Genomic DNA, 27,275 nt, shown 5'->3' with positions numbered 1-27,275 from the left:
AGCATAATTATAAAGAAATACCTTCTGTTTTCCTTTTAGCTCTGTTTATTTTTTAAACGTAATAAATATTTAAGAAAAAAAACTGCATTTTTATTATTAATTTTAAAAATTGATTATTTCACTGTTTTATTTTTCTTATTGGAATTTTCATTTTGATTCTTGTGACGGTCATCATCTACTCACATTCTTCTCTTAACTTACTTAATGCTTTTTAAAATCTTTATTCAATTATTATCTTTCTCTAATTGCATTTTACTTTCAAATTATGCCTTCTAAATGGCCCTCAATTTGTAGGTGCCTCAAAAATCTAGGTTTAAAAAATACACACTAAGTGAAATACAATATGCTTAAAATAATTAACAAATGTATATAAACAAATCTATATAAATATATATAAAGCTATTAATTCTGAAACTATGACCCTTGAAAGTCAAAAGCAGCAACTCTACATTGTAATTTTACTTTCCAAACATATGTATTGACATGGAATTATGAATTCATTAAAACTTTCTCAAAAATTTACACAAAGTTTAAAAAGTCTGAAAACACAACATTAAGTTAAGCCACGCCACTATAATATTAAAATAATTAATTGAAAAGTGGGGAAAATCAGGCAAACACACTAGTTCTCAAACATGTCTCTCCAAAATAATACTTCAGCTGAAACCAACCTTTCTTTAAAAATCACCCTATTTAGTCACTGTCTGATCAAAATTAAAATTACAGGGCCTTGCGACATCCCCCTGGCTTGGGATGTTGATAGTCAGGGTGGATAAAGCATGTTGATAGAGGGCAGTGGTCAGAGGGTGTATGGGAACTCTGTACTTTCCACTCAATTTTGTTGTGAGCCTAAAACTGCTCTTAAAAATAACGTTTATTAATAATAATAATTTTAAAATTGAACCGTCCAAAATATAATTCTAGAAATTTGGGTTGTTATTTCACAATAATAAGATGATGGCAAGGGATATATGTTCTGAAATGTGTGGAAATGCTAAAGCTAAAGTAATTTTTTACCTTCCAAAAGAACGTTTTCCATTAAAATATAAACTATAGATAAATTGTTAACTTTAAGAATGGCAGATCTGTGAAGCTTCAGAGAATCCTGAAATATTGATACATTCTAAAAGAGCTCAGAAAAAAATTTTTGAATGCAAATGATTAAAATTGTTCCAAATTAATTTTTGAAGGACTAAAACATGAATTGGTTTTGGCTGTAAAGACAAAGAGATTTTTTCAGTTACAAATAAGAAAAAGAATACATGTGATTAACTGCTCCAATTTAATGTATTTATTTGCGTGTGCAATTTTTGGTGACTCAGATGTGCAAACACACTAATGGCTCAATTATCTATATTCCTTAATGAAAAAGGGAGATGGAAAGAAAAAAAGAAAGTTCTGCTTGGCTGCTTCTGTGGGACAACCTCATTTACTCCTGCCCCTCTTCTCCCCAGCTAGGATGGAAAACGGAGAAAAAAGGAGAGAGGCAATAAATAAAGACATAAATATGGAAGCAACCTAAATGTCCATTGAGAAATGAATGAACAAGGAAAATGTGGTATATATACAATGGAATATTATTTATCCATAAAAGAAGGAACTCCTGTCACTTGTAACAACATGGATGGACCTTGAGGGCATTATGCTAAGAAATAAGTCAGACAGAGAAAGACAAATACCATATGAGATTCCTTATATGTGGAATCTAAAAAACTCCTAAATACAGAGATCAGAGGTGGGAAGTGGGAGTGGGTGAAATGGGTGAAAGTGATTAACAGGTACAAACTTCCAGTTATAAAAACATAAGTCTTGCGAATGTAATGTACAGCATGGTGACTGTAGTTAATAATAATACTGTATGGTGTATTTGAAAGTTGCTTAGAGAGAAGATCTTACAAGTTTTCATCATGAGGGGAAAAAAGGGTAACTATGTGTGGAAATGCATGTTAACTAGACTTATTGTGATCACATTTCACAATATATCCATATATTGAAGCATTATGTTGTACACCTGAAACTAATGTTATATGTCAATTATATATCAATTTTTTAAAAAGACACAAATAAAAGAAAAAAGAGAAGAGAAAGGGAAGAGATTCAAGAAAAGAAAAAAAAAGGGCCAATTGCTTTCTTCTTTCCCAGCACTAGCAATAACAAGGAAAAAGACACGGAGTAAAAAAAAAGAGTATTCCTTAAAGTTCATGTTTCTTGTCCCTTCTCCTTCCCCAACCCTCATCATCACTGCCTTAAAGTTGCATATTCCATATTCCTACCGTATGATACAGTTCAGGGTCTGAAAGAAATCTCTCCTCCTGGGAGGGTTGGTGTGCGAAGGGAACGGTAGGGATAGAGGTGGAACACAAAACACATTTAGCATTCCATCAAACAAAGAAACTCTAAATGTGTTTTCACACAGTCATAAACTAAGCTTATATTCTACAGTGCTGTGCTTCAGAAACATTATAAGATGATAAGGCTTTTGGTGGACCACCCTGGAATCCACATGCCCTTTAACATTGTTTCTGCAAAAATTAATGTAAAAATAAAATTGTTATAATTTATATATATATAATTCATATATGAATGTAATATAATAAACATAATTTATATAAACAAATTTAATTTAAAAATCCATTTACAACTTGAGAATGATCTATATATTTAAGAACTATAGTAAAGATACCTATCTTCCCCACAAGAAGCCAGTGTCAGCTAGAGCCCAGAACAATGATAAGGTGTTCAAATAGGAATCAGGACCATGCAGATGGAAAACAGAAAAGCTTTCAATTCAGCAAAACAGGGTAACAATGAAAAATACTGCTCTAGGAAGGAAAGCCAAGACTACTCTAAAAAGGGAGAATGCAACCTACCTGTAGACATAACTAAGGACCTTGGACTAGGAATATTTTAGAGTCCACTGGATAAAGAGAATTCACACTGCAGAAGAGTGGTAAACAAGACTAAGCTACATTCTACATGCACCTGACTTGCTTTTCATAGTTCACTCTCTTTAAATCCTCATCCTTGACATTTTTGTTATCATAAACAGGAGTTGCCCAAGTGTTAGAGTTGTTAAGATTGAATAAGTGTAGGGAGACAGGTGACAAGTAAGGTTAAGGCTGTAGCCTTAAGACACTGTGCCAACCCTTCAAGTGGTAGCCAATATAAAATCTGGAAGATATGTAAGAATCTAGTATATATAATATATTCAAGTAGTCTTTTCTCATTTTGGTAATTTACTGCTATACAATATTTCTGGAAAATGATTTCTATTTTATTGCACGGTACACATCTTATTCCATTAAATGCACTTATGGACACATACACAAATCTCTTTCACACATACATACGTGCAAATACAATTAAACTACAATATTTCACATTTTTAACTGCAGGACCTATATTTTTCCCCTAGTTCCCAATATGTCCACCTAAATAGAAAGAAGGGAAAGTGAAAAAGGAATTAAAATTCATTCTTACGTTTCCTGTAGTGGTAATTTTGGAGCAATTATGGCCACAGTGGACTCATACGATCTGGTTCATTGCCTCTGTGTATATTTTCACTTGCTAATGCTTAAACAGAAAACGGATCTCTAGGGTAACATGGTGATATCTAATTAAATGACTTTCTACCTGTAATCTAGTCCCAAACTGTAGCATAATTTTCACTGAAGAAACTGATGTATGTTTAGACTCTGACTATATGTTTTAAACAGTAGCATAATTTGCCTCGATAATGGCAAATATTTACCACCTCTTTTGTGCCTTCCTAAAGGACTTTTGAGAATTGGTCACATTACTTTAAAAAAGGAAAAGATTGAAAATGATCATTGGTTAAGCTGGAAAATTTCATCATCATTTTTTTTTTGACATACTGTCTCCTAGATTCCCTGAGTAGAAACAATGGCAACTGTTCTCATCATCAACTTTCTATTTCGTAGTGAATAATCTCACTCTTCTCTTTTGCATTTTCTCTATAGATATCATAGAGACAACTGGAACTATCAAATATACCAAAAGGAGCTACCACTTTCATTGCAGTTTGTAGGGAGGAGAAAACAGACAATCGATTTTGTTTTACTCCAATATATATGTTTGCTTGGAGCAAAGAAATGGCTTTTTGCTTCCCATTCTATGGTTAACTTCTAGGAAGGTGATAGTAATCTCCTTACACTGATTCTTGCCCACTACAACAACTTCTAGGTAGGAGGCGAGTTATAAAAAGAATAAGAAATTAAATAAAAAATAATAAGTTATAAGAGAACGGAGAGAGATGGAAAGCATTAAGAAGGTCATGGTAAATAAAATTCACTTCCAGTAGAATTTTTAAATAATAAAATGAAGCAGTCAAGAAGGGATACTAAAACAAACAATCTTACAAGAAAATTAACTTCTAGAAAATAGAAATGCCTAGAGTTGTATCAATACCATGGGATTCTTTACCAAGACGTCCAGAAGAAAATGTTAAAGTCCCTACTGGTTGTTCCATTTCAATATGCAAGTTTACCTGCTAAAGAGTTGAAAAATCAGAAACATTAAGGAATATTTGCAAATAGTTGTGAATAGAAACCCAAAATGTATTAATAATTGAAAAATGCATTTCCTACTCTCCTACTGTGTTGAAATAAAATTTAAAAGCCAATACAATGTTTAAATAAATTTTCATCCATATATGTAACACAAGGGGCTCTGTATTCTTATTGCCTGCCATTCATGGATAACAAATGAAATGTTAAAGGTGATCCAACAGCTCTTTATTCCATGCCACAATGATATTATTTACTAAATTTAGAAGTTATAGCACCTTAAGTACAGAGAAGAAGGGGACAGCAATAACAATCCTCTAATTTGAGGAGTGTTTTATTTCTTACCGTGTCTTTTCCACCTATGACCTCTAATTGACATGCTGGTTACTGCATTTCTCGATATTCTGGAAGAAGTTGGTGTGATTTCAACTTGAATACACCTTGTACCCTCCTTACTAGATTTCATGGCACCATGAGGTAACGAAGCCTGTATTGCATTGGCAACCTAAGAAGGAAAAATACAGTTCAAGATTGGCATTAAACAGATGTATTATTATACCCTTAGATAAAACAAGATGCTAAATTATTTTTTCAATTTTGTTTATTGAAGTAGAGCTGATTGACAATGTTGTGCCAACCTCTGCTGTGCAGCAAACTCGCTCAGTTATCCACAGACAGACACATTCTTTATTTATAGTCTCTTCCATTATGGTTTATCCCAGGATATTGAGTATAGTTCCCTGTGCAAGACATTCCTTGTTGTTTATCCCAAGATGCTAAATTTTAACAGATTTTTAAAAAGAATAATTTCTTCAAGATCTTTCATAAGATCCTCTAAAATGAGGAGTAAGAATGCAGAAGGAAACATGGTTAAAAATATATGTGATGAAATTTAAAATTCTAAAATACTAAATTATATTTCCAAATGCCTAATGCTAATTAATAAATGCAGCTTGAGCATGTTAATGAGAATATTCTTAGAAGTGAAAATGACTATTCATATCAGGCTAAGATGTTAGCCTAATGAAATTTTCAAATTATATATGCTTTTTTCGAGTAACAATTTTTCTACTATAACAGGAACATGAATCACTGAGTATTAATAATGTATTAATGCACTACAAATGGCTACTTCTCAATTTATAGTTCTAAATTGAGAAATTTTAAATTACAAAATTTACATAAATAAGTGAGACACCTACCAGCAATGGCTCTGGATATAATTCTAGCTGGGCTCTGTATATAATATCATCCAATGCTTTCTGAGCTAGATCCCATTCTCCATTATAACTATAAAATTAAATGAAGTACAATTATTTTAAATTAATTCTATATAACTGAACAAGATATAATGAGAAATTGTTTATCTTTAATAAGGAAAATAATAGGTCATATTAGCACATTGCTTAGCATTCCACCCTCATTAAATATATATTTCTAAATCTTTGAATTCCTTTCAACTGTATCTGAAAGCCTATTAATAGCAAAGAAAATTGTACAGATGTACATTTCTTCTCTAAAGAACATTTCTATTTATAGAACAGAAGCCAAAAAGCTAGGCAATCTCAAAGCACTTTACGCTTTCAAAACAAGTCAGAGCATAATAAATTATATACCTTAGAATAATGTTCAGAACACTTTATGGTCAAACTACTCTGTAACTCCCATGGTTTTTAATGAAAATCTACAACTACTGTGGCTTGCAGCATCCTAAGTAGTTACTTCTTTGCATTCACATAGTCATTTAGAAGTGTACGTGATATATGCTGCAAATATCACAGAGATAGTGGGAAAAAAGTACATGTGTATATTAATTTTCAAAGATATGGCCAAACTCTTCCTAAAAATTGGCTAAATGATGGAATGGACAGAGAAATAATGGCTTGCTCATCTGACAACAAAATAAAGAAGTGTGAATTACATCAAGCGTGCAAGTGAGGCCTAAAAAATGGAAGCAGCATTGCTCTCACCCTAAAAATATCCAAGATCAAGCCAGGTAATCTACAAAATCATAACTTCTCATGAATCCAACAAGGAGCTAAGGTCACAGGGCAACCAAGTAGCCTGAAACCCAATGGCAGCCAGGTGCCCCTGAAGAGAGTGAGACCACAGTGCAGGTGGGTAAAAAGAATTCAGCTAAACTTTTCAACAAATTTCTAAAAGCCAGGTGTGGGCCAGTACAAGAGTACAAAAACTCCGGAAGCAGATACAAGGGGACGTCACACCCACTCATAAGCTCTTCTCCACAAACCACCTTTAGGCACTCATAAGAAAAACTAAGCGCAAGGCGGGGGACCAGAGAAAGCTGCGCTTGGTAGTGCAGGCCTGAAGGAGGAGAGTGGCCACCAGAGCAGGAAAGGCACCAAGATCCAGCCAGACACTTTCAGTGGAACAAAAGTTTAAAGCCTTTGGGGAAAGAGCAGCAAACCCTTTCACCCCAAGGACAGAGGTGAAGACCAACTCACTCTCGCTGTGAGGGAGAGAAAAAGAAAAAAAGCCTCTACATGTAGGGGAGGATCAGGAAATCATCCTATGCTGAGAAGAAGGAAGGCCAGAGGTCTCTTACCACTGGAGGAGGGGCAGGACCACAGAGGAACTCCCACCCAGATAAGCAGGGACATAGGGCCTGCTCAGAACTGAGGCCAGACCAGGACAACAGAAAACAACACTTCTCCTCCCTCCCACCCCCAGCCAGGCTAGTACACATCTAGACACATGCAGAAGCACTCTACTGCTGGAGGAGGGGCAAGAACACGGAGAGAGACCCTCTCTGAGGTATAGACACACCGGGAAAGCTAAAAGCTGAGGATGGAGCAAGAGTATTGAGGAAAAACCCTCCAGCAATAAGTACCAGGTAACATAAAAGGAATTTGAAGTACGTGGTGCAGTATAGGTAATCACAGCAACAACGAATCCAGTCCCAGCTCACTCCTGCCTACACTAACACTACTGGCATCCTAGAAAAGAGGCATATCCATTTCCAGGCATAAATAATATTTATCTCAATCTTTACTGTCCTACCCATGAACAAAATAATGATCAATCAAATATTACAAAGCACACAAAAAGCAAGAAGAAAACAACCCACTATCAAGAGACAAAAAACAACCGAACCAAATTCAGAGATGACTCAGATGTTGTACCTCTCCAGGAAATTAAAATAACTGAGATTAATATATTAAATGCTCTAGTGGAAAAGAGGGACAACATGTATGAACAGATGGGTAGTTTAGCAGAGAGACAGGAACTATAAGAAAAGCCAAATGAAAAGGCTAAAAATAAACACAGTAACAGAGGTGAAGAACCCCCTCAGTGGGCTCATTAGTAGACTCAGCATAGTCAAGGAAAGAATCAATGAACATGAAGATAGATCAACAGAACTTAATCAGAGACACAAAGCAAAAAGGAGAGAAAATAAAATAGATCAGAGCATCTAAGAGCTGTGGAACAATACTAATGGTCTAACACAGGGGTCAAGAAACTTTTTCTTAAAGAGCCAGATAATAAATATTTTGGCTCGTGGGCCATACAGTCTCCACTGCAACTAGTCAACTCTGTCACTGTAGCACAAAAGCAGCCACAGACAATACATAAACAAACAGATAACACTGCTTTTCAATAAAACTTTTTAAAAACCAGGGAGCATGCCAGATTTGGCCCAAAGATCATAAATTCTGCCTTCAGTTAAGAAGCTTATAATCTACTGGGGAAAATTAAGGTATCAAGTGAATATAATATAAAGTATAGTAAGATACGTGTAGTAAGAGAAGTACAAAGTAGTAAAAGATAGGGTGCAAAGAAAAATACTAATATCTCAAGTATCAAGTAAGACTGAGCATCAATATTAGAAATGAATAGCAAATTCATAATAAACTTTGATGAAAGAGGCTCTAAGATGTTTCTCAAGAATTAAAATTTCTGGAACTGGAAAAGATATTCATTAAGGGAAAAATGCTACTTGGAAATTACAGCAAAAAAAAAAAAAAAATGGAGTAATGAAGAAAGAAACTGTAAGTGTATTTAGGTGTCACTAATTTTCATTCTGTCCCTGAATTAAAGAAAGATGATGAAGTGTTTTAGTTGGTTAAAAATTCTTTGGAATATTAAAAGATATGTTTTAAATAATAAAACTGTTATCAAGATATTGATTCATATTTTTTTCACAAAAATATGCTGATTGTTTATTGAGATTATAATATAGTAACAATAAAATAACAGACTATAATTTTCCAAAGAGATCAAAGGTTAACTTTGTATATGAAATAAACTTACAAGGCAAAATAAATTCCTGTTAACATTTGCACCATGAATCCTGAAGAAACCGGTACCCTGCTACTTATACCTTTGTATTTTCTTACATGTTGTCGAGGATATCCACAAACACAGATTCTAGAAAGACCAAAATAAATATATTTGTAAAACTAGCAAAAATTAAGGTAATTTATTTTTTAACATTTATAAGCCAACAATGTACAAGGTATGCTCTCATAACAAACCAAACAGCAATGAAACAAAGAATCTTTCAAAACAGAACATTTGTCTGTAACATTTTACTGAGTAAGTTAGACTGGGAAAAAATGTAGAAAGCTGGGGGTATGTTAATATATAGTAAGTGAACCAGATTCTCAGAGTTGGTTCACTAATTTTGATCAGTCATTATTATTGACCAAATTATTAATGATTTTTGGTTATCATAAAACCATAAAACATGAAACTCAGCACTATTCATCATGAATAGATCAGTGGTATGATCCTCCATTCCCGATAAAGTTCTTGACACAAACTGCAGGTTCCAAAAAAGTATTCTAGAATTAGACTCAAACTTCATACAGTATATCTTAATAAATTTCAGATACACTGAAAATTTTAATGTTAAAATATCATAAGAGGGGACTTCCCTGGTGGCGCAGTGGTTAAGAATCCGGCTGCCAGTGCAGGGGACATGGGTTCGATCCCTGGTCCAGGAAGATCCCACGTGCCAAGGAGCAACTAAGCCCATGCGCCACAACTACTGAGCCTGCGCTCTAGAGCACGTGAGCCACAACTACTGAGCCCACGTGCCACAACTACTGAAGCCCGCGCACCTGGAGCCCGTGCTCTGCAATGAGAAGCCCACGCACCACAACAAAGAGTAGCCCCCCGCTAGCCGCAACTAGAGAAAGCCCGCGTGCAGCAATGAAGACCCAATGCAGCCAAAAAAAAAAAAAAAAAAAAAAAGTATCATACTATCATCAGGGAGTGAAAAGGAAAGAATAAGAGGAATGTATAATTATCCCCACATTTATTGGGGGGTTTGGATAGCTGGCTGGCTGTTAGTGCCACTAAATCAATTAGGACAAGTAACACATACTGTTTTGGAAGGTGCTAAGTTTCAGATATGTTTATTTTTAGGTATACAATATAGGTGTCAGTTTTGTCTATCATGTCCTCTCTCCCACCCCCAATGTCTTCCATTAATAGTACCTCTATCCCTCTTACCTTTAGGAACTAGTCTCCCCCTATAAAATTAAGTATAACCATGTGATTATGGTGAGGCTGACAATAAAACTGCCTGTGACAAGAGATCGCTATTCTAAGATCTATTTTTCCCTTCTTCCTTTTAATAACATATATAAAGGCACACTCCCCTCCACACTCCCCAACCAATTTTAACTAGAACTATGGCCACCTGCTAGAGACCATATTTCCTAGGCTTCTTTGCATCTAAGTGTGACCATGTGACTAGTTCTGGACAGTGGTCTGTTAACTGAAGTCGTACGACTTCTAGGCTGTACCCTTAAAAGGCAGCTGCTTGCCTTCCACTCTCTCTTTCTCCCTGCTTTCAAGACAGAAGGCAGATGTAATAGTAGTGATCCATCACCATACAGACAAGAGTAACACCATAGGGAATGGTAGAATCCCAAGAAAGAAGGAGCCTGAATACTTTAGAAACAGAGCCAATCTGCCCTCAGACCATCTATCAGCTTGGACTTTTATGTGAAAGAAAAATAAATAGCCACTTTATTTAAGTTACCGTTATTTCTGTTAAAACAGCCAAACCAATATTTAACCTGATATAGTACTCTTCCAATAATACTACTACGCAACTTGGCCCTATAGGGGTTTGTATAAGCTTCGGACGGCACAATCGAAACTTTTGCTGGATTGTTTTTATAGTGAACCTGGGAGAGATGTTCTTTTTCCTGCGTTCACTAAAAGTAGACAATGTAAGCTTTTAGCTGCCTGTGGTCACTGCTCTTACCACACAGAAAAAGCCTATCTTCAGTAAAAAAAAAAAAAGTACAATGCCAACAGATGAAAATGAGGTAAGAGAGAGAGAGGAGAGAATAGCCTGATAACAGTTGAGCCTCTGCATCTAGTTGACCCTGAGGCCAGTTCCATCCCTGCTCTTCCCAAGTACTAACAGCCAAAAACTTTCCCTTTGATATTAGGTAGTTTTACATAGGTATCAGTCAGTTGCAACAGAAAGAGTTCTAACTCTTACAAGGTATCTATGGGACATCTTGATGAAGATGTTTACTGAATTGGATACACAGGTTTAGAAATCAGGAAAGAAGTATAGGGTTTAAGAAAGAGAATATGGTCAGAAAAATAAGTTATTGCTGTTATTACACAATTTTTAAAAAACAACATTGCCATAGCTCTAGGATGGTCAATCAACTTTTAAATTTACTTTAGGTGAGAACTAGAGAGATAGTTCTCTCAATTCACAAAAGAAACAGGATTCCAGGTTCTCTTGTTTTCTCTACTAGCTACCTATAAGGAAATAAGGAGTTATCTGTTAGAGGCTGTATTTACTTCTTTATTCAGAAGTGCAAAGGGTTAGTGTCTTAGTCCGTCTGGGCTGTTATAACAAAATACAACAGACTGAGTAGTTTATAAACAACAGAAATTTATTTCTCATAGTTCTAGACGCTGGAATCACAAGATCAGGGTATCAGCATGGTCGGGCGAGGGCCCTCTTCAAGGTTGGAGAGTTCTTGTTATATCTTCACATGGCAGAAGGGGAGAGGGAGATCTGTGGTGTCTCTTGGCTAAGAACACTAATCCCATTCTCAAAGGCCCCACCTCCTAATACCATCACATTGGGCATTAAGATTTCAACATAAGAATCTGGGGATGGGGGGAACACGAACATTCAGATCATAGCAGTTAGGGGGGTTTTGTTTGTTTGTTTTTTGGCAGTTAGTTTTTAATAACTACTAAAACTTTACCCAAACTGTAGCAAGTGACTTCAGGAATTCTGCATTTATCAATGAAAGATTTTTAAAAAATAAAAACTTAATTATTTCCTTTAATCATAATTGTACTTAATGGATCACAAATCTGAAGTGGAAGAGATCATCTATCATTCATTCATTGAACAAATAGTTATTAAGTTTTTACTGTATGCCAGGCATTTCTCTTGAACTCTAAGGAGACAGAACTGAAAAAAACACCAAAGTTCCTGACCTCATGATATTCCAGCAGTTGACAGGCTATACCAAGTGAACAAACAAGGTAATAACAGTGTTATAAGTGCTAAAAGGAAATAAACTGGGGTGAGAAGGTGCTACTATAGAAAAGATGATAATGGAAGATCCCTCCAAGGAGGTAACATTGAGCTGAGACCCAAAATAATCTAGTGCTAGCCAGCTGCAGCATAACTCATAATGGCAACTCTTTACCCTCTTTTCTCCAGTCCTTTTTGTTTTTTTTAATTAATTAATTTTTGGCTGCTTTGGTTCTTTGTTGCTGTGCGCGGCTTTCTCTAGTTGCGGTGAGCGGGGGCTACTCTTCGTTGCGGTGCACGGGCTTCTCACTGCCGTGGCTTCTCTTGTTGTGGAGCACGGGCTCTAGGCGCACGGGCTTCAGTAGTTGCGGCACATGGGCTCAGTAGTTATGGCTCGCGGGCTCTAGAGCACAGGCTCAGTAGTTGTGGCACACAGGCTTAGTTGCTCCGTGGCATGTGGGATCTTCCCGGTCCAGGGATCGAACCTGTGTCCCCTGCATCGGCAGGCAGATTCTTAACCACTGTGCCACCAGGGAAGCCCTCTCCAGTCCTTGCTTTTAATAATTAAGAATTCTGATTTACTCATCAGTACTCTGAATGCTCTCTTCAAAGATATTCTTTTCGCATAGATCCTTCACTGAATTTACATAAAATGCAGAACAAAGCAAAAACAATCAACAAAGCTACATGTCACATGAATGCCTGACTCCTCTGTTCATCAGAGGGTATCCTGAAGTTGCCTGACTTCCCTTTATAAATCCAAAACATAAGGACTCGACCTTACAAAAGAGCAGCTGAGTGGCCTAACCTCCTCTGCTGTATTAAACTTACTCTGCGGTCACGTATAGATATCTCTCAAATTCACAAACCATGATAAAATAAAATTCCTTTTAGAAGGCATATTTGTCAGTACATTTCTGGAAGAAGTTCTAAGCATCAATTTGTAAGTGAGGGAAACTACTGCCATGATTCTCATTCTCTGTTGAGAGATACTCTTTCTTAGACTGAGAGAAAACCTGTGAGATTGTTCTCAATATACTGAATTACAAACCACAAAATGATTAGAAAGCCCAATTCCAGTGGGGCTGACTGAAGAGAGTATTTATTTAGAACTTAAAGTAGAAAAGAAAATAGATTAACTACTATCATTAGATCATCAGACCAGTGAGTAGAAACTAGCTAGAAAAAAAGGGAAACAATGATTTTTCTATCTTTTAACTTGAGAAATATCTAAAATTTGGTCCAGTTCTATTTCCTATCCATCTGGATAAAATACATAGACTATGAAATAAAACTAACCAATTTCAAAACCTCTTCCTTTTCTGCTCTGCTTTTTGAATAGTGAGGAGAGGGGAGGTGAGAAGGCCAGGAGAGCAGAAAAAGTGGGGGAATAAGGGAGAAAAGAGAAAATGGAAGAAATTCCTATACAGTAATGAGCACTTTTCTGTTCTCATGCTTCTGCTCTTTGAAATTAGGAGCCTAATAAAGGCTGCATCTTCTATCACTTTCCTCAAGAGAATACCATATACAAATACAGTGCTCGAGTTGCTGGAGAAGAGATTATTTCAGATGGGTTGTAAAGGAAGGATGGAGAAGATTTACAACGGTGGAAAGGTGTACAAAGTAAATAATAAGCAATGAAAAGTCAACTGTAGGTTCTTTCAACAAGGAATTCCCTAGTATAAGATATGCTCTAGAACGGCTGGCAACTGCAAACAGGTGGTAAAAAAGAAAGAGCGGCTGTGTATCTATAGTGAACATGTGTGTTCATCATTGGGGTACTAGCTGTCATTTATTAAATGATAACAAAGTGGCATACACTGTGCTAAGAGCTTGTTCTCTCTCTCTCTCTCTCTCTCTCTCTCTCTCTCTCTCTCTATCATCAGTCAGGAAAATTAATCCACAAGATGGTTTATTTGCACAAAGCTGTCCCTAATAGACAGAAAACAAGAAGAAATCTGTTCAGTGGTCAGGAAGGCTGATTTAGGAATCAGGAGTGGGTCAGGGTTTCATTACAGATTCACAGGGACAAATACACTGATCAAGAATCCCTAGCAGTACATATTCAAGTCAGTCAGCGAGGTGACTCACCAAGTGAACAAAATCAGGACAGTCCCTTAGACAATGGGGGAAATTTTAATTTACAGCTTAGTACAGTTTCATCTTTAATATTTATATTCTACATCAAAAGGCAAGATAAGCCATTTCTTAAACACAATTGTATTAAAAGAGATGCTCAACAGTAAAAAAAAGAAAAAATATTTTCCCAAATTTAGAGGACTTAGGAATATACTAATAAAACTTATTTGTAGTATTGGTGGGTATGTTGCTTTTAGAAGGGCCATACGTAATATTTAGTACTAGCAGAAAATAAAAACTTGTTAACTAAAACTCAGTCTAGCTCTTGCCTCCTTTCAGATCTCTCTTCAAGTGGTCCATGCACAGATGTAGGAGGAAAATACAGGCTATCAAGCTGGCCATCAGTCTGCTTACAGTTAACTGAAGCAAAGCTTATAGTTAACTGAACAGATTTTTGCCCAGTAGAATAGATTTGTATGTATGCGTGGAGGGTGGGAAGTGTCCAGGTTTGTTTTAATTCCACGATTCATTACAATCAGAAGGTTAAAAAAAGAACAGAACACATTTGTCACTGAACCTAGCTCAGGTATTCCACGAAATTTTTCTGGTTGTATTTATGTGTCCTTCCTCCTAGATAACCCAGTCAATCATTTTGGCATAATTATCATCAACAACCAAACTAATCAGCAATCTGAAACAACTGCCACATGGCCAAAACAACTTGATTAGCCATAACACTGTGTGATCACTTTATTTTATTCTTCAGGAAAACCTGCACCAGGACTAAGATCATCAGGCATCTCTTGTACTTTATCATAATCATTTATAACTTACTTATCACCATAGTTCTATAACTAATTTTCCTTCCATAGCTCTGGACTAGGCTTTGCTTGATTAGATACTCGTGCTTTCTAGTTCTTTGCTATACATCTTTAAAGTGTACACCTTAATTAGAATATTTGATAAATGATTAAGGGAATCCAGAGTTAAGAGAAATAAATAACTAGATTTTAAACCATTGAGAATACAGTAATAGGGAATCTAAAACAAAAACAAAAGCAAACTAAAAAAGATGGGAACGATAAATTTGATGGAGTTCCTATTACATCATGTTTTGCGGCTTAAGAGTTAGCATTAAATAGTTTAAGTTTTTTGAATTACACAGATCTCTTTCCTCCCTCATTTTCTTATAGCTAGTGGGTATACATGAGTTTTTCTTGTGGCATAGAATTAATGTAATGTGTTTCTACTAAAATCTTCCTCGGCCAAAATCCTACAGCTAGTTTTTAAGTAATCGGTGTTTCTATTTGTTTTCAAAACCAGCTCTTACTTGCGTTCTTAAAGGATTATCCAATTCCCTGGTTAGGTAAAATTGATATGTTAGCAATTTTCTACCCAGAACATAAAAGTAATTATATTGAAGATAGTGCACTGGAGTTACACAGGACAGAAACCAGCGACACATGTTCTTTCCTAACTTTGCCATCAGTCATTTCAGGAAAACATCAACAGTGGTTCTTATTTAGGAGGTTGTATTAGAACATCTGTATGTATTAGAACGTTAGAGCTTCAAGCATATTAGAATATTCCTGGGTCCTACCATCTAAAATACTGCTTTAAAGTAGTGTGTTTTAAGTTCTACAGGTGAAAAGTTCCTGCATCGAACTACTCCTTAAGCCAATGTTTCTGAAGTGTTGGTTCTTACACTCATTTTAGTGCATAACAACATGTTCACTGGACCATACTGAAATGAGAAACAAGGAATGCTAAACATCTCACTTTTGACTTATAAACTGTTGTCCTTCCCTTCCATTGTACCCCTTTTGGGTGTTAAAATAGTCTCCCCTTTCATTAAATAATGTTGACGGTAGATATTTATAATACAATGACTTGACAAAAGACAAAGTTGGCAACGCCATGTGAATACCCACTTCAGCTTCTTTGAAATTTTACAGATCTGTGAAATTCAAAAACTCTGGGCACCTCTGCCTTTAAAATATTTAAAACAAGAAACATATTAGAAAGAGTAAGTGAGAGAGATGGCACACTGGTACCATCTTCTAAGGTGCAGCAAATGTACTTACGCTCCAATTCAGGAAATATCTGAATGACTCTCCACTTCTCTATCTTCTCGAATAAGCCCCTTGCCTTGTTACCTCCCTCTCCCTCTGGTCCTGCGTGGTTTTCTATCTTATTCAATAGAATCAATTTAGGTTTTTTGTTTGTTTTGTTTTGACTTGATTTCTAAGTATTGCTCTATGCACCCTCCCTCTTACTAACTTTCCAAAGCTACATTTTCTAAATAAGTTTCCCAAATCTAAATTATTTTATAAGTTCCTTAGTTCTATATTTTCCCTTATTTACTTGAATTACCAAAGGCATTTTCTCTGCCTTGTTTTTTTTTGTTTTTGTTTTTTTAAAAAAAGGTAACAGGGACTTCCCTGGTGGTGCAGTGGTTAGGACTCCTCGCTTTCACTGCTGAGGGTGCGGGTTCAGTCCCTGGTTGGGGAACTAAGATCCTGCAAGCCATGCAGTGTGGCCAGAAAAAAAAAAAAAAGGTAACATCTTCAACATAGAAAATGTAGAGAATGACAGAAAATCACACAGGAAAAAAATTAAAATAAACTATAATTCCACCAAGTAGACATAACTATTGTTAATATTCTGGTCATATTCAGTCAACGCTGGAATCACACCATATATACTATATCATTAAGTACTCTTTTAAATCAGAATTCTTAAATATTTGCATAGTATACCCAAGGATTACCATAATTTACTTAACCAAGCTCTTGGCTAAATTTTTTTTAACACGAAACGCTTAAAAACCAGTATCTCTTACTTACTTCTTGGTACCAAATTAGAGCACAATAAAAATAACTACCTAGATAGATAGATAGATAGACAGATAAAAAAGCAAACAAAACAGAAACCAACCACATGCCAAAAACTGAAAGGTCATAATAGTTCCATTCTTTTAACTATATAGTATGATCCTTTTCTAATTAAGTATTCTATTGAAATGTTATTCAGCTTTACCCGCTTCACTGTGTTTTTTGTGACTTCATTGTGTTTTTAGGGAGCTTTCTGTATGTCGACTAGGTGGAGCTTTATATTAACCTATTTAGTGTCTCAAGCAAATGATTAAACAAAACAAAAATAACTTAGATATGTAACAAACTAGCAATCCTAGATTCATATATTTCAATACTAAAAACATTTGAATTTTAATTTACCTTGAACAAATTTGACACAGTGATTGAAGAGAAACACTGGGCATATAAGTTAGGGCAGCATTGTAACACAACAAAAGGAATGTCAACACTTCAAACCTAAAGATAAACCAAAAGAGTATTTACAAATCTTGAGAATTCTAAGAAGTCAACTGTAATTAAGCAAGCATTGGGGAGGGATATTATGTTACAGAACAGACCTGTACAATATAATCACACCAATAAGAATACAAAACTGAAAGGAAAAAGTAACAGTCATATGAAAATTATCTTAAAAATTCAATGTTCCAGATGACATCTGAAGCAAAGTGTAAGTGACAAATCGGGAAGATGTGTTTTTCTCTTGTATAAAATGACTCAACATTTTAAAAATTGTTACATACAACTCATTAAACATTATTTATAAATCTACTGAAATAATTTCTTTAAAAATCAGCATGGTACAATAGCAGGTTATGTCTCCACAGTATACCTATTCTGTGCTGTCAGCATCTCCCTTTGGGGGTGAGGTCCGCTGTACACAACTTTTGACAAGCCGTGCTGGGACAGGGCGCTCTCGGTCAGAGCCATGGACCCAATGCTGGAAGGCTAAAGAAAAGACATGTGAATAAAGAAAAAACTGTTCTGTTGAAGATGTGGTATTTAGAATATATACACCAGTAAGAATGACTGCCATGAACATCATACATCTTAGAAATATTCAGATTGCCTACTAAGTATTCTGCTCAAAGATTAACAAATAATTAAAAACAGGGCTTCCCTGGTGGCGCAGTGGTTGAGAATCTGCCTGCCAATGCAGGGGACACGGGTTCGAGCCCTGGTCTGGGAAGATCCCACATGCCGCAGAGCAACTAGGCCCGTGAGCCACAACTACTGAGCCTGCGTGTCTGGAGCCCATGCTCTGCAACAAGAGAGGCCGCGATAGTGAGAGGCCCACGCACGGCGATGAAGAGTGGCCCCCACTTGCCGCAACTAGAGAAAGCCCTCACACAGAAACGAAGACCCAACACAGCCAAAAATAAATAAATAAATAAATAATTAAAAAAATAATAATAATAATAATTAAAAACAAACCACAAATAGAAATACAAAATAGTTTAATTCTAAAAATTCTACCCCAGAAAAACATAATTGCCACACATAAAAAATCTAATCTTATCTGTCAGGAGAAGGGGAGAATATTTCAAAATGAATACTTTTAATAGATCTTTTACAGTCAGGTTTTAGTTTTATGATTTTGATTGCCCATTTTTACTTTGGGAATAGCCAATACTTTGTGTGGTGTTTTATACTTTTTAAGGCACTAATAAACTGATCAAATTTTTTGTCTCAATAACCAGACCCTAATTTATAGCAACTTCAAATCTTAGGACCAGTAAACTTACTTTGATAAAAATGTCACTTACCTCATGATATACAGATGGTTTGGATAAAGATGGAATCGTAAAACTCAATACTTTGCTATGTCCCTGTTTGTCAACTATTTCCTACAAAGGTGAAAGAAAATATCTTACAATATTTATTTTTTACACATAAATTTAAAAGCTGAATTTAAACTGTTAGTCTAAAAAAAAAAAAGAGATGAGAAGAAAGGAATTTTAAATTCAACTAAAATCTTAAACTATGATAATCGATTATTCACAAATACTAGGAGTTAACCTTCTCCTTAAAATATAAGTAACACAGTTTTAAGGATGAAATACAGATGTAATGTGGTAATAATCATTGATTTTTTCTCATGTAAAAAGTTCTACTTTCTAAATCAATTAACATAGTTATGAAATACATTACGAAATGACCCTTAATTTTTTTTTCCACTTTAAAAACCTTAAGTATGTATCTAGAATACTGTACTATTTAATATACAAACACTATTAGTAATGCAAACTATATATTTTAAATCAATGGTGTGAAGTCTGGAGACAGTCCAGATTTTACAGAATTATTAGTGGTAGATATTAGACTAGATCTTTTCTCCCAAACTTTCTGTGAAGGTCACAACAGACAATTTATAGACAGTGGATTTTAAGTTTAAAAAATTTAAAACTCAACACTGATATTTTCAGATACCTCCATAAAATTATTTAAATGGACTGATTTTTAGTCTCCAATCAAAAAATGTATATTTACATAATTGTATGTATGCCCATATAGCCTTCAACCTCCAGAAAGTTATTTTTGGGAGAATGAGCTATGAGTCATTTGATGTATTAAAAACAAATATTAGCTTTACTAAAATGAAAAATAGTTGCCATTATGTATTCATTTTTGTTGAAAGGGTTACATGCTTGGCTTTTGTCAGAAAACATTTTGTTAACTACATTAAATACAAACCAAATTGTAAACCCCTAGGAGAAGAGCTTCAATGCATCCACTGCTATGCACGTTTCTGCTGGCTGAGACGGCAAGGTAGCACCAAATCAGTTCTGGAAGAAACTGCAGTGTAAATCGAAGCAACTGTTCCTCTCCGCTACGATAGAATTCAAAGAGCTGGTGACAGACAGGTTCTAGCAACTGGAAGAAAGACAAAATATTCATTCAAGGACTGGACTGTATTTGAATGACACTGATACATGAAATATAAAAGGTTTTCCCTGATCGGTAATTACTGAAATATACAAATGTTTCCATTTTTTGGAAGCACAAAACTATTCACAGCTAAGCTATTTAGTAATAAACTCCAGCGGAAGGCCAAACTGCAAACTAAGTGTATACGGAAGCACTTTATAAACTCTAAAACATTCTGTAGCTCGAAGGTAGTACTGTTATTAAAACCATATCTTCTAAAATTCCTAAAATAGATAGGTTGTGAGAAGTTTCTTCCTGAATATCCTTGCTTCCAGATAAAACATGTCAGTATAAATGATTGGCTACAGGGTTGGAGAAATTGAAAGGAGAGTCCTAGGGAGTTACTGTCTCATTGCCTTCCTGAGTTATAACTAGGCAGCATCGGACAGCAATGACCACTATGTGGAGGAAGAAGCGGAATAATATAAAGCCCCTAGGTCTAGTTTCTTACTGTAACCATGGTTAATTGCCCCTGGATGATCTAAACGTTGCTATCATTTTATTTTAAACGTGATTTGGACTTACTGATAGCCTTTTTTTCCCCCCACCACACTCCCCCAGTTACCCAGTTAACAGAGCTGACTGTATCTTTATAACAGACCTTTTTTTAAAAAATCAGAAAGTCAAGATAAGAGACTCTTATAGGTAAGTATTATCTTAAAGCATATATAATCATCACACACAAGTCATTAACGAATGTGTCAGGGCTACTTTTCAAACAAGCAGGCTACTATTATATTTTCAGCGAACAGGAGTTCATTCACTTCACTAACTTAGGCAATAGATTGACGTCAATTTACGAAACAGATTTTCTACTACCAATAATTGGAATGAACAGGAACTAAAGTGGATGTTTTGATTTCAAAAAAGTTCAATATGTAAAGCAAACCGGGTATAATTAAAGTCAGTATTACAGAAAAAGTTATACTTTAATAAATATTGACTAAATCAAACTGGTCTTTCCTATTGAAAAACTATCTTCTGACAGTTAAGGAACATTTTTCCACTCTCAGAATGGTCATCAGAGTGCAACAGGTGTCCACTGTGGCATGGCAAAGGCAACAGGAAACTGGAGGGTCAGAGGCAAAGTAACCCCATTCACAGATAGCAAGAAAAGTTTTTAGGGTAGGAATTTGGAAGAATGGAGAGGGGGATGGTGGAAGAAAGGCTGGTAGGGGAATGTTTAGCTTTCAGGGTGGAGTTTTAAAAATTTCTTTGTGGACCAGGGTCGATAATCTTGTATTGTGGTGTAATATCGCTCATCTCTAAATACCAGGGAAAGCTTTGATTAAATCAATTAATATAGTCTAAAAAATATTTGCAAAGTTGTGAAACTTTATGCTGAAAATTTATTCAATAGGCTGCATGAACACATAATCAATTTTAATCAAAACACTCCAAAAGGCCTTTTAAACTGGTTTAAAGTCTAAAATTAAATGGAGTTTTGGTTTATGAAAGCAGAACCAAATGAAGACAGATTCAAAAGGGATGTAGAAGTTATATATTGCAATGAGATTAGATGAAATTATGCATATCAAACCACTAGAGGTAAATACCAGTATCTGTGCAGGATTTTACAGCTTGCAAAGTACGTTCACATATATGAACCCATTTAATTCCCACAATATTATATGGTACAATGTCATTACCCTCATGTATACTTTCTACACGAGGATATTGAGACAAAGAAGCTATCAACTAAAACCAAAAAAATCACACAGCTCACGAAAGTCAGACTGAAGCCAAGGCTTTCTAACTCCTTTATAAACATACCTGAAAAATGTCGGAAAAGAATAAAACAATACACAATGTGGGAAACACAATCAATGTTTGACTTATCTAACCTGAATATATTTGAGGCAAGCAATGGAGCATTAGAACATGCTGTATTCCTAGTGTCTTGCTTGAATTTTTGAAATATTTTCTCATGAAAACATTGTTATACTTGGTGGGTAGGTTTCATAATACTATTAAGAGAGAACTGCACCTCAAGTACATTTTGATGTGTTAAATGGCCTTTTTATGGTCTAATCATAATGTACCTTCTTTCCATTCTAAAATACAATCTGAATTCTAAAACAACTGAGTTACAAATGAACTTTTACAACAATCTATTCATAAGTAAGAAGCTGTATCTTAAGAGAGAATTTTAATGGTAAAAAATGTATCATAAAAATGCCTTTAAATGACTAAAGCAGGGATAAAAGATGGAAAAGAGCTAAGTTTGGGTAAATTCACAAGAGAATCTTCCAAACCTTTTTTGCATTGAACAATTACTGAGAATACAGGTAGGAAACAGATACAGAAAAGTTGGAGGGCACTACTCTTCAGGTGCCAGTAGCCAATGAACTGACCTCCTCTCACTCTGGGCTTGCTATGCCTAGAACACCAAAAAGATTTTATGTGGCTTCTTCAAAAAAAAACAGCTGGTTTCATAACAGACTTGAGCATTGTTAGCCTCTAATCCTATGCCTATCTTAGTCAATTAAAAGCACTGATTAAGGAAATTTCATTGTATCCATAAACTTCCTCTTTACAGTTTCTTGAGCCTGCCACACACACCACACCTGCCTCAGGGCGTTTGCACTTACTATTCCCTCTCTGGAAAGCTCTTGCCCCAGTTTTATTTTCTTCCTCTAATTCATTCAGACCTTAATTCAACCATCACCTCCACAGTCCCAACACATACTTCCCCTACTCTGCTTTATTTATCGTCACAGTTTTATCACTGACATTTTATTATACATTTAGGTATTTGTTTAATGTTTCTTTCACCTACCAGAATACAAGTTCTAATCTATAAGATAAAGAATTTGTTCTATTTTGTTCACTGCTACATTTCTAAGTGATTTCTGGCACACTATATGTGTTCAATAAATATTTATTAAATGAATTTAACTAAACAATGAAAAAGTACTACTTGTAAAATCCGAATACCAAATTTCCCAGACTTCAAATAACAGCAGAATCAACGTTCCAAATTTCAAAAATGCCAAAAGACAATGACGTCAACTTTTCGGGAATATCTCCACTTTAAGACACAAAATGTTCTAAAGAGCAAAAGGAAGGTTATGATGTTAAAGTAGACACTGCTATATTTTAGAAGCACTTCTAAGTACATTTTTAAAGACTGAGTTGTCTTTTCAAGAATACAGAATACACACTGTCTTTACCACATTCATCAGGCTAAAAACATAGAACAAACTTACATGCAAAACCTCCTAAACCAGTGCTTCTGAAAGTGTGGTCCATGGACTGAAGACCATCTCATCTACAAACTATTACCAGTCCTCAACTATATAAATACAGAAATTGAGAGGAAATATTTTAAAACTTTTATAGCAACTTGATATGGCTGCAATAACCAAGAGGGTGATCAGCAGACTTATTGAACAGAGTATGGATCAGTTAGGGGTTATCAAATTTATGTGGTACCTCGCATGTGGTGTGAGTTGCATCCTTGTCATGCACATTAGGTACACATATTGGTCTGTGAGAGATTGGAAAAAAATTTTAAACTGGTACTTCACCACAAATAGTTTGAGATATACTGCTCTGAGCCATTAGAGCTCACTGTCATCTGAATGAAAGAAATGCTATGAACCAAAGTAGCCTATCAGAAATTTACCTCTATCCAAAGCAGCCTGGTTAAAACACACTGCATTAGAGACATAATTTTCAAGTCTTTCAAAATACTGAGCAGTAAATGATAAACAAGACTTAATTTGTTTAAAAAAAATACTAAAGCACACAGCTATACTTGCTCCATTTGGTAAAATAATTCTCAAATAAACATGGAAAACTGTAAAACAGCTTCTACCCAAATACTTCAAAAACTAAAACCCTTCAAGAAAACAAACTACTATACAAATTAAGAAGCTTTGGGAAGGAGGAAGGGACAAGCAAAATATGATTGTTCTATTTAGTTATTCCAGTTAAAGTTTTTGTCTTGTCAATATAATCCCTAATCTTTTTTTCAGCACCTAAAATTCATAATCTTTATAATCTTCTTTATGGAATAATCAGTAGAAGCTGGGTTATTCTAGACCCCCTCCAAAAGAGGTTACCTACTCAAATAACAAAAGACTCTAGTTTTGATAGTTTCATCCCAAAGGCATATAGGTCCACATAGGACTAGACGCCAGGCTGTAAGTTGTTTTACCCCTAGATAATAGGATTAGTGGTCTTAGAGCCTATTGTTTCACCTACCAAACTCAAGTATAAAAAGAATGTATACCTCATACTCCTCCTCTCTACTCCACCTCTTTCCATTCCCACTGACACTGCCCTAGTTCAGGTTCTCAACAGCCCTCCTACACTGTTGTCATAGCCTCCTAGTCTTCTTGCTTTCATTTTTTCCATTCTCCAATCTGTCCTCCACATAGCCACCTTCCTAAAACAATAATCTGGTCAAGTCATCAGCGGGGGGGGGGGGGGGGGGGGGGAGTCTAAACTGCTTATGATGGAACTCTAGGCCCGCCATGGTTACAACCTAAACCTATCTTTCCAGCTTCAGTTCCCAACAGTCTTTCATCTCTTGTTAACTACTGCATTAGCCTATTTGCTTTTATCTGAATGCCATGCCTTTTGATTTTCCTCACTATTTCCAATCCTTACCTATTATATTTCTACTATGAATGGTGGGATTTATAAGCACCAGAATCTGGAGCATAGATCATTTTGTCACCTTCAAACTAAATTTGCTATCTAAAAAAGAAAAGGAAATGCGGGGTGGGGTGGAGGGGCGGGCAGAGAAAAGAAGAAAGGACTGGGAAAAACACCAGCAGGACCAAACTACTTGCTACTCCTCAAATTCCTCACATTTTCTCAGGCCTCCATATACTATCCCTACAGCTTGGAATGTCCTTTTACTTTCCACACCTGGAAAACATGTGCAAATCCATCTAGACTCAGTTAGGCATTACCTTGAAAGCATGTATTTACATATTTCCTCCCTTTCCTCTTACGGGATAAAGACCATGTGCTATTATTCATCTTTGATTTTCTGTTGCCTAGAACTGTAGCTGGCTCATAATGGGCACACAAATATTTGCTGAATGAATGAATGAATGCAGTGACCCAGACTTTCCAAGGCTATCTCCAGCAAGACAGATAGATATATAGATAGGTAGACAGACAGATACCTACATACGTAATACATAGGTAGATGAGCAGGAACATGTTCAGAGGTGGCTTTGGAATATGGTAACAATTCTATTTCTTGGCCTGGGTGATGGTACACTGGAGCTCATTTTATTATAATTTTTTTTATTCTGCCATTTTTCTGCACATAAAGTATTCTCCTCTTATCCCTCTATCCACTTCTCAAAAGTAATCAGCTAAACACTCCAGAATATATATTACAATTCTTTAAACTATACTTTTCTTACCCTTTTTAATATATGTGTTATTTTTCACAGTAACAAATTAAAAAATCAATCAAATGAATACTACTAGCACAATAAACTGTTCGAGTACTTACCTCACTTTGTGGCTCCTGGATAACTTTATAGAGAGATGAAACTAAAGAACTCTTGTCTTTCAAATTTGTAGCATAATTTGGTAAAGATGTTTCTGGTAGTGTCTAAACAAATTTTAAAAAATACATTTTATTTTTATGAAATGTCCAGAATAGACAAATCCAAATACAGAAAGCAGATTAGTTGTTGCCAGAGATTGGGGGACGGGGAATTGGGAGAAGGAAGAATTGGGAGTGACTAACGAGGTATGGAGTCTCTTTTGGAGGTGATGGAAATGTCCTAGGATTAGATGCTTGTGTTAGTGGCACAACATTGTGAAACCACTAAAAACCACTGTATTTTCACCTTAAAATAGTGAATTTTTCATTATGTGAATTATATCTCAACAAAAAAATTGTAAAAATAAAATAAAAGATATATTTAAACCTCAACATCAACAGGGACATAAATTAACATCAACACTTCATCTTTGATCACAGTTTGGGGTTAGAAATAAGAATACAAATCATTTGTAAAGCCAGAGATACATTTTTTTGTGTCATTATACAGGTTACCAATCTTATTAGCAGTATTTTATCCTGTTTCTTAATAAACATGTTATATAAGGATCTAATGTTTCAAACCTTAAAGCCACAGATCATCTATCAAAGTAACTCCTGAGTTACATGTTGTGACTGTTAAGTAAGACTGTTCTACTTTACAGAATTGGGGGGAAATTTTTTACTCTCAGAACTGGAGAAAAAGACAGCCACACTACCAACAAACTAGTGTTCTTAATGCCATTTAAAATATCAGCAACTAATCACAGAGCCACCCTTTCAGAAAGGACACTATGACCAGAGAGGAATGGGAAGAGATAAAACTCCAGTAGTAAGTCAGACGGTTTAGGATAAAAGTAGTAGGGAAATCTGAAGAAAAACAAAAAACAAAAACCCACTTCATTATAACAAACGATAAAAACCTATCCTTCTAGAGTATACACCTTCCTTAACAACTTCTGTCTCCCAAGTCATTATTTTTTCCTATGAAAACTATTTCTATCAATCAACCAATTAATCAACAATGTTAATCCTGCAGTAGATATAATATCTCAAGATATTGCTAACAGTCATTCCAAGATATACACTATTTCTCACATGTCCCACATCCTAGTATTTCGTGATTTAAAATGGGTTATGGTTAGTGTATATAGGTGTGTGTGTGCATAAATAGACATAGAAAATTAAACAGCATTAATTTTTATAATAAGGACATTTGGTTCATTTTTACCCTACTGTGAACTCCTTGAGGGCAAGAATTATCTTATCTTTCCATCCACAGCATTCAGCACAAAGCCTCGTACTCAAATCTTTGAAGACATTTATATAGATGAACAAAATAAGAAATAAATACTGTCACTGTTTACTCTTCAGTAGATTCTTTAAAAATAGGTCACATTTCACCTTAGGATATATAAGTGAATAGCTTCTTTTTTTAATTTATTAAGATAGTTTTGTTTACCAGAATGGTAAGTAAATGTGAACTATCTGGGAACCTTCCACAATTCTTCCAGGGCGGGGCGGGGGGTGGGGGAAGCGGGGAGTTTCACTGCAGCTGCTTACACAAAGAGGAGATTAGGGCTTTCTTCAGTATTTCAAAAGCATGTAGCAAAAAATTTCCAGGCAACATTCCATTTCCGTTATTTGATCAAGAGTAACCTAATATTGGTGGAACTTATATAAAAGGGAATAATAGTCAAATAAACAACAGATTTCCAATCACCTGAATGATAACGAACCTAAGTATACATGTAAAACACATTAATATATGTGTGTGTATGTGCACACGTGCACATGCGTGTCTAAACATAAAATTTTAAACCAACTGAATTGAAAAATAAATCTCAAAAAATGATTAG

At 35.3% G+C, this 27,275-nt stretch overlaps 1 protein-coding gene across 5 annotated transcripts in view; it reads right to left on the bottom strand.

The window, feature by feature from the left end:
• HYCC1 (hyccin PI4KA lipid kinase complex subunit 1) overlaps positions 1–27,275 on the bottom strand; it is a 92,576-nt gene that overhangs the window by 15,670 nt on the left and 49,631 nt on the right. For 4 of the 5 annotated variants that reach the window (XM_082398437.1, XM_082398434.1, XM_082398435.1 and 1 more), the window contains 8 exons: positions 25,381–25,482; positions 19,665–19,844; positions 18,737–18,817; positions 17,803–17,918; positions 17,334–17,429; positions 8,799–8,915; positions 5,729–5,816; positions 4,872–5,031 (listed from right to left, as the gene is read on the bottom strand). In XM_082398437.1, coding sequence (XP_082254563.1) covers positions 4,872–5,031; positions 5,729–5,816; positions 8,799–8,915; positions 17,334–17,429; positions 17,803–17,918; positions 18,737–18,817; positions 19,665–19,844; positions 25,381–25,482 — 940 coding nt within the window. The remainder of the gene's footprint in view (positions 1–4,871; positions 5,032–5,728; positions 5,817–8,798; positions 8,916–17,333; positions 17,430–17,802; positions 17,919–18,736; positions 18,818–19,664; positions 19,845–25,380; positions 25,483–27,275) is intronic. The other variant, XM_082398436.1, reaches the window with a different exon arrangement.

Source organism: Balaenoptera borealis (assembly GCF_965194805.1).
Source record: "Balaenoptera borealis genome assembly, chromosome: 7".
Taxonomy (NCBI): domain Eukaryota; kingdom Metazoa; phylum Chordata; class Mammalia; order Artiodactyla; family Balaenopteridae; genus Balaenoptera; species Balaenoptera borealis.
Note: the sequence above shows the minus strand (reverse complement) of the source record. Positions and strands in the feature narration are given on the sequence as shown.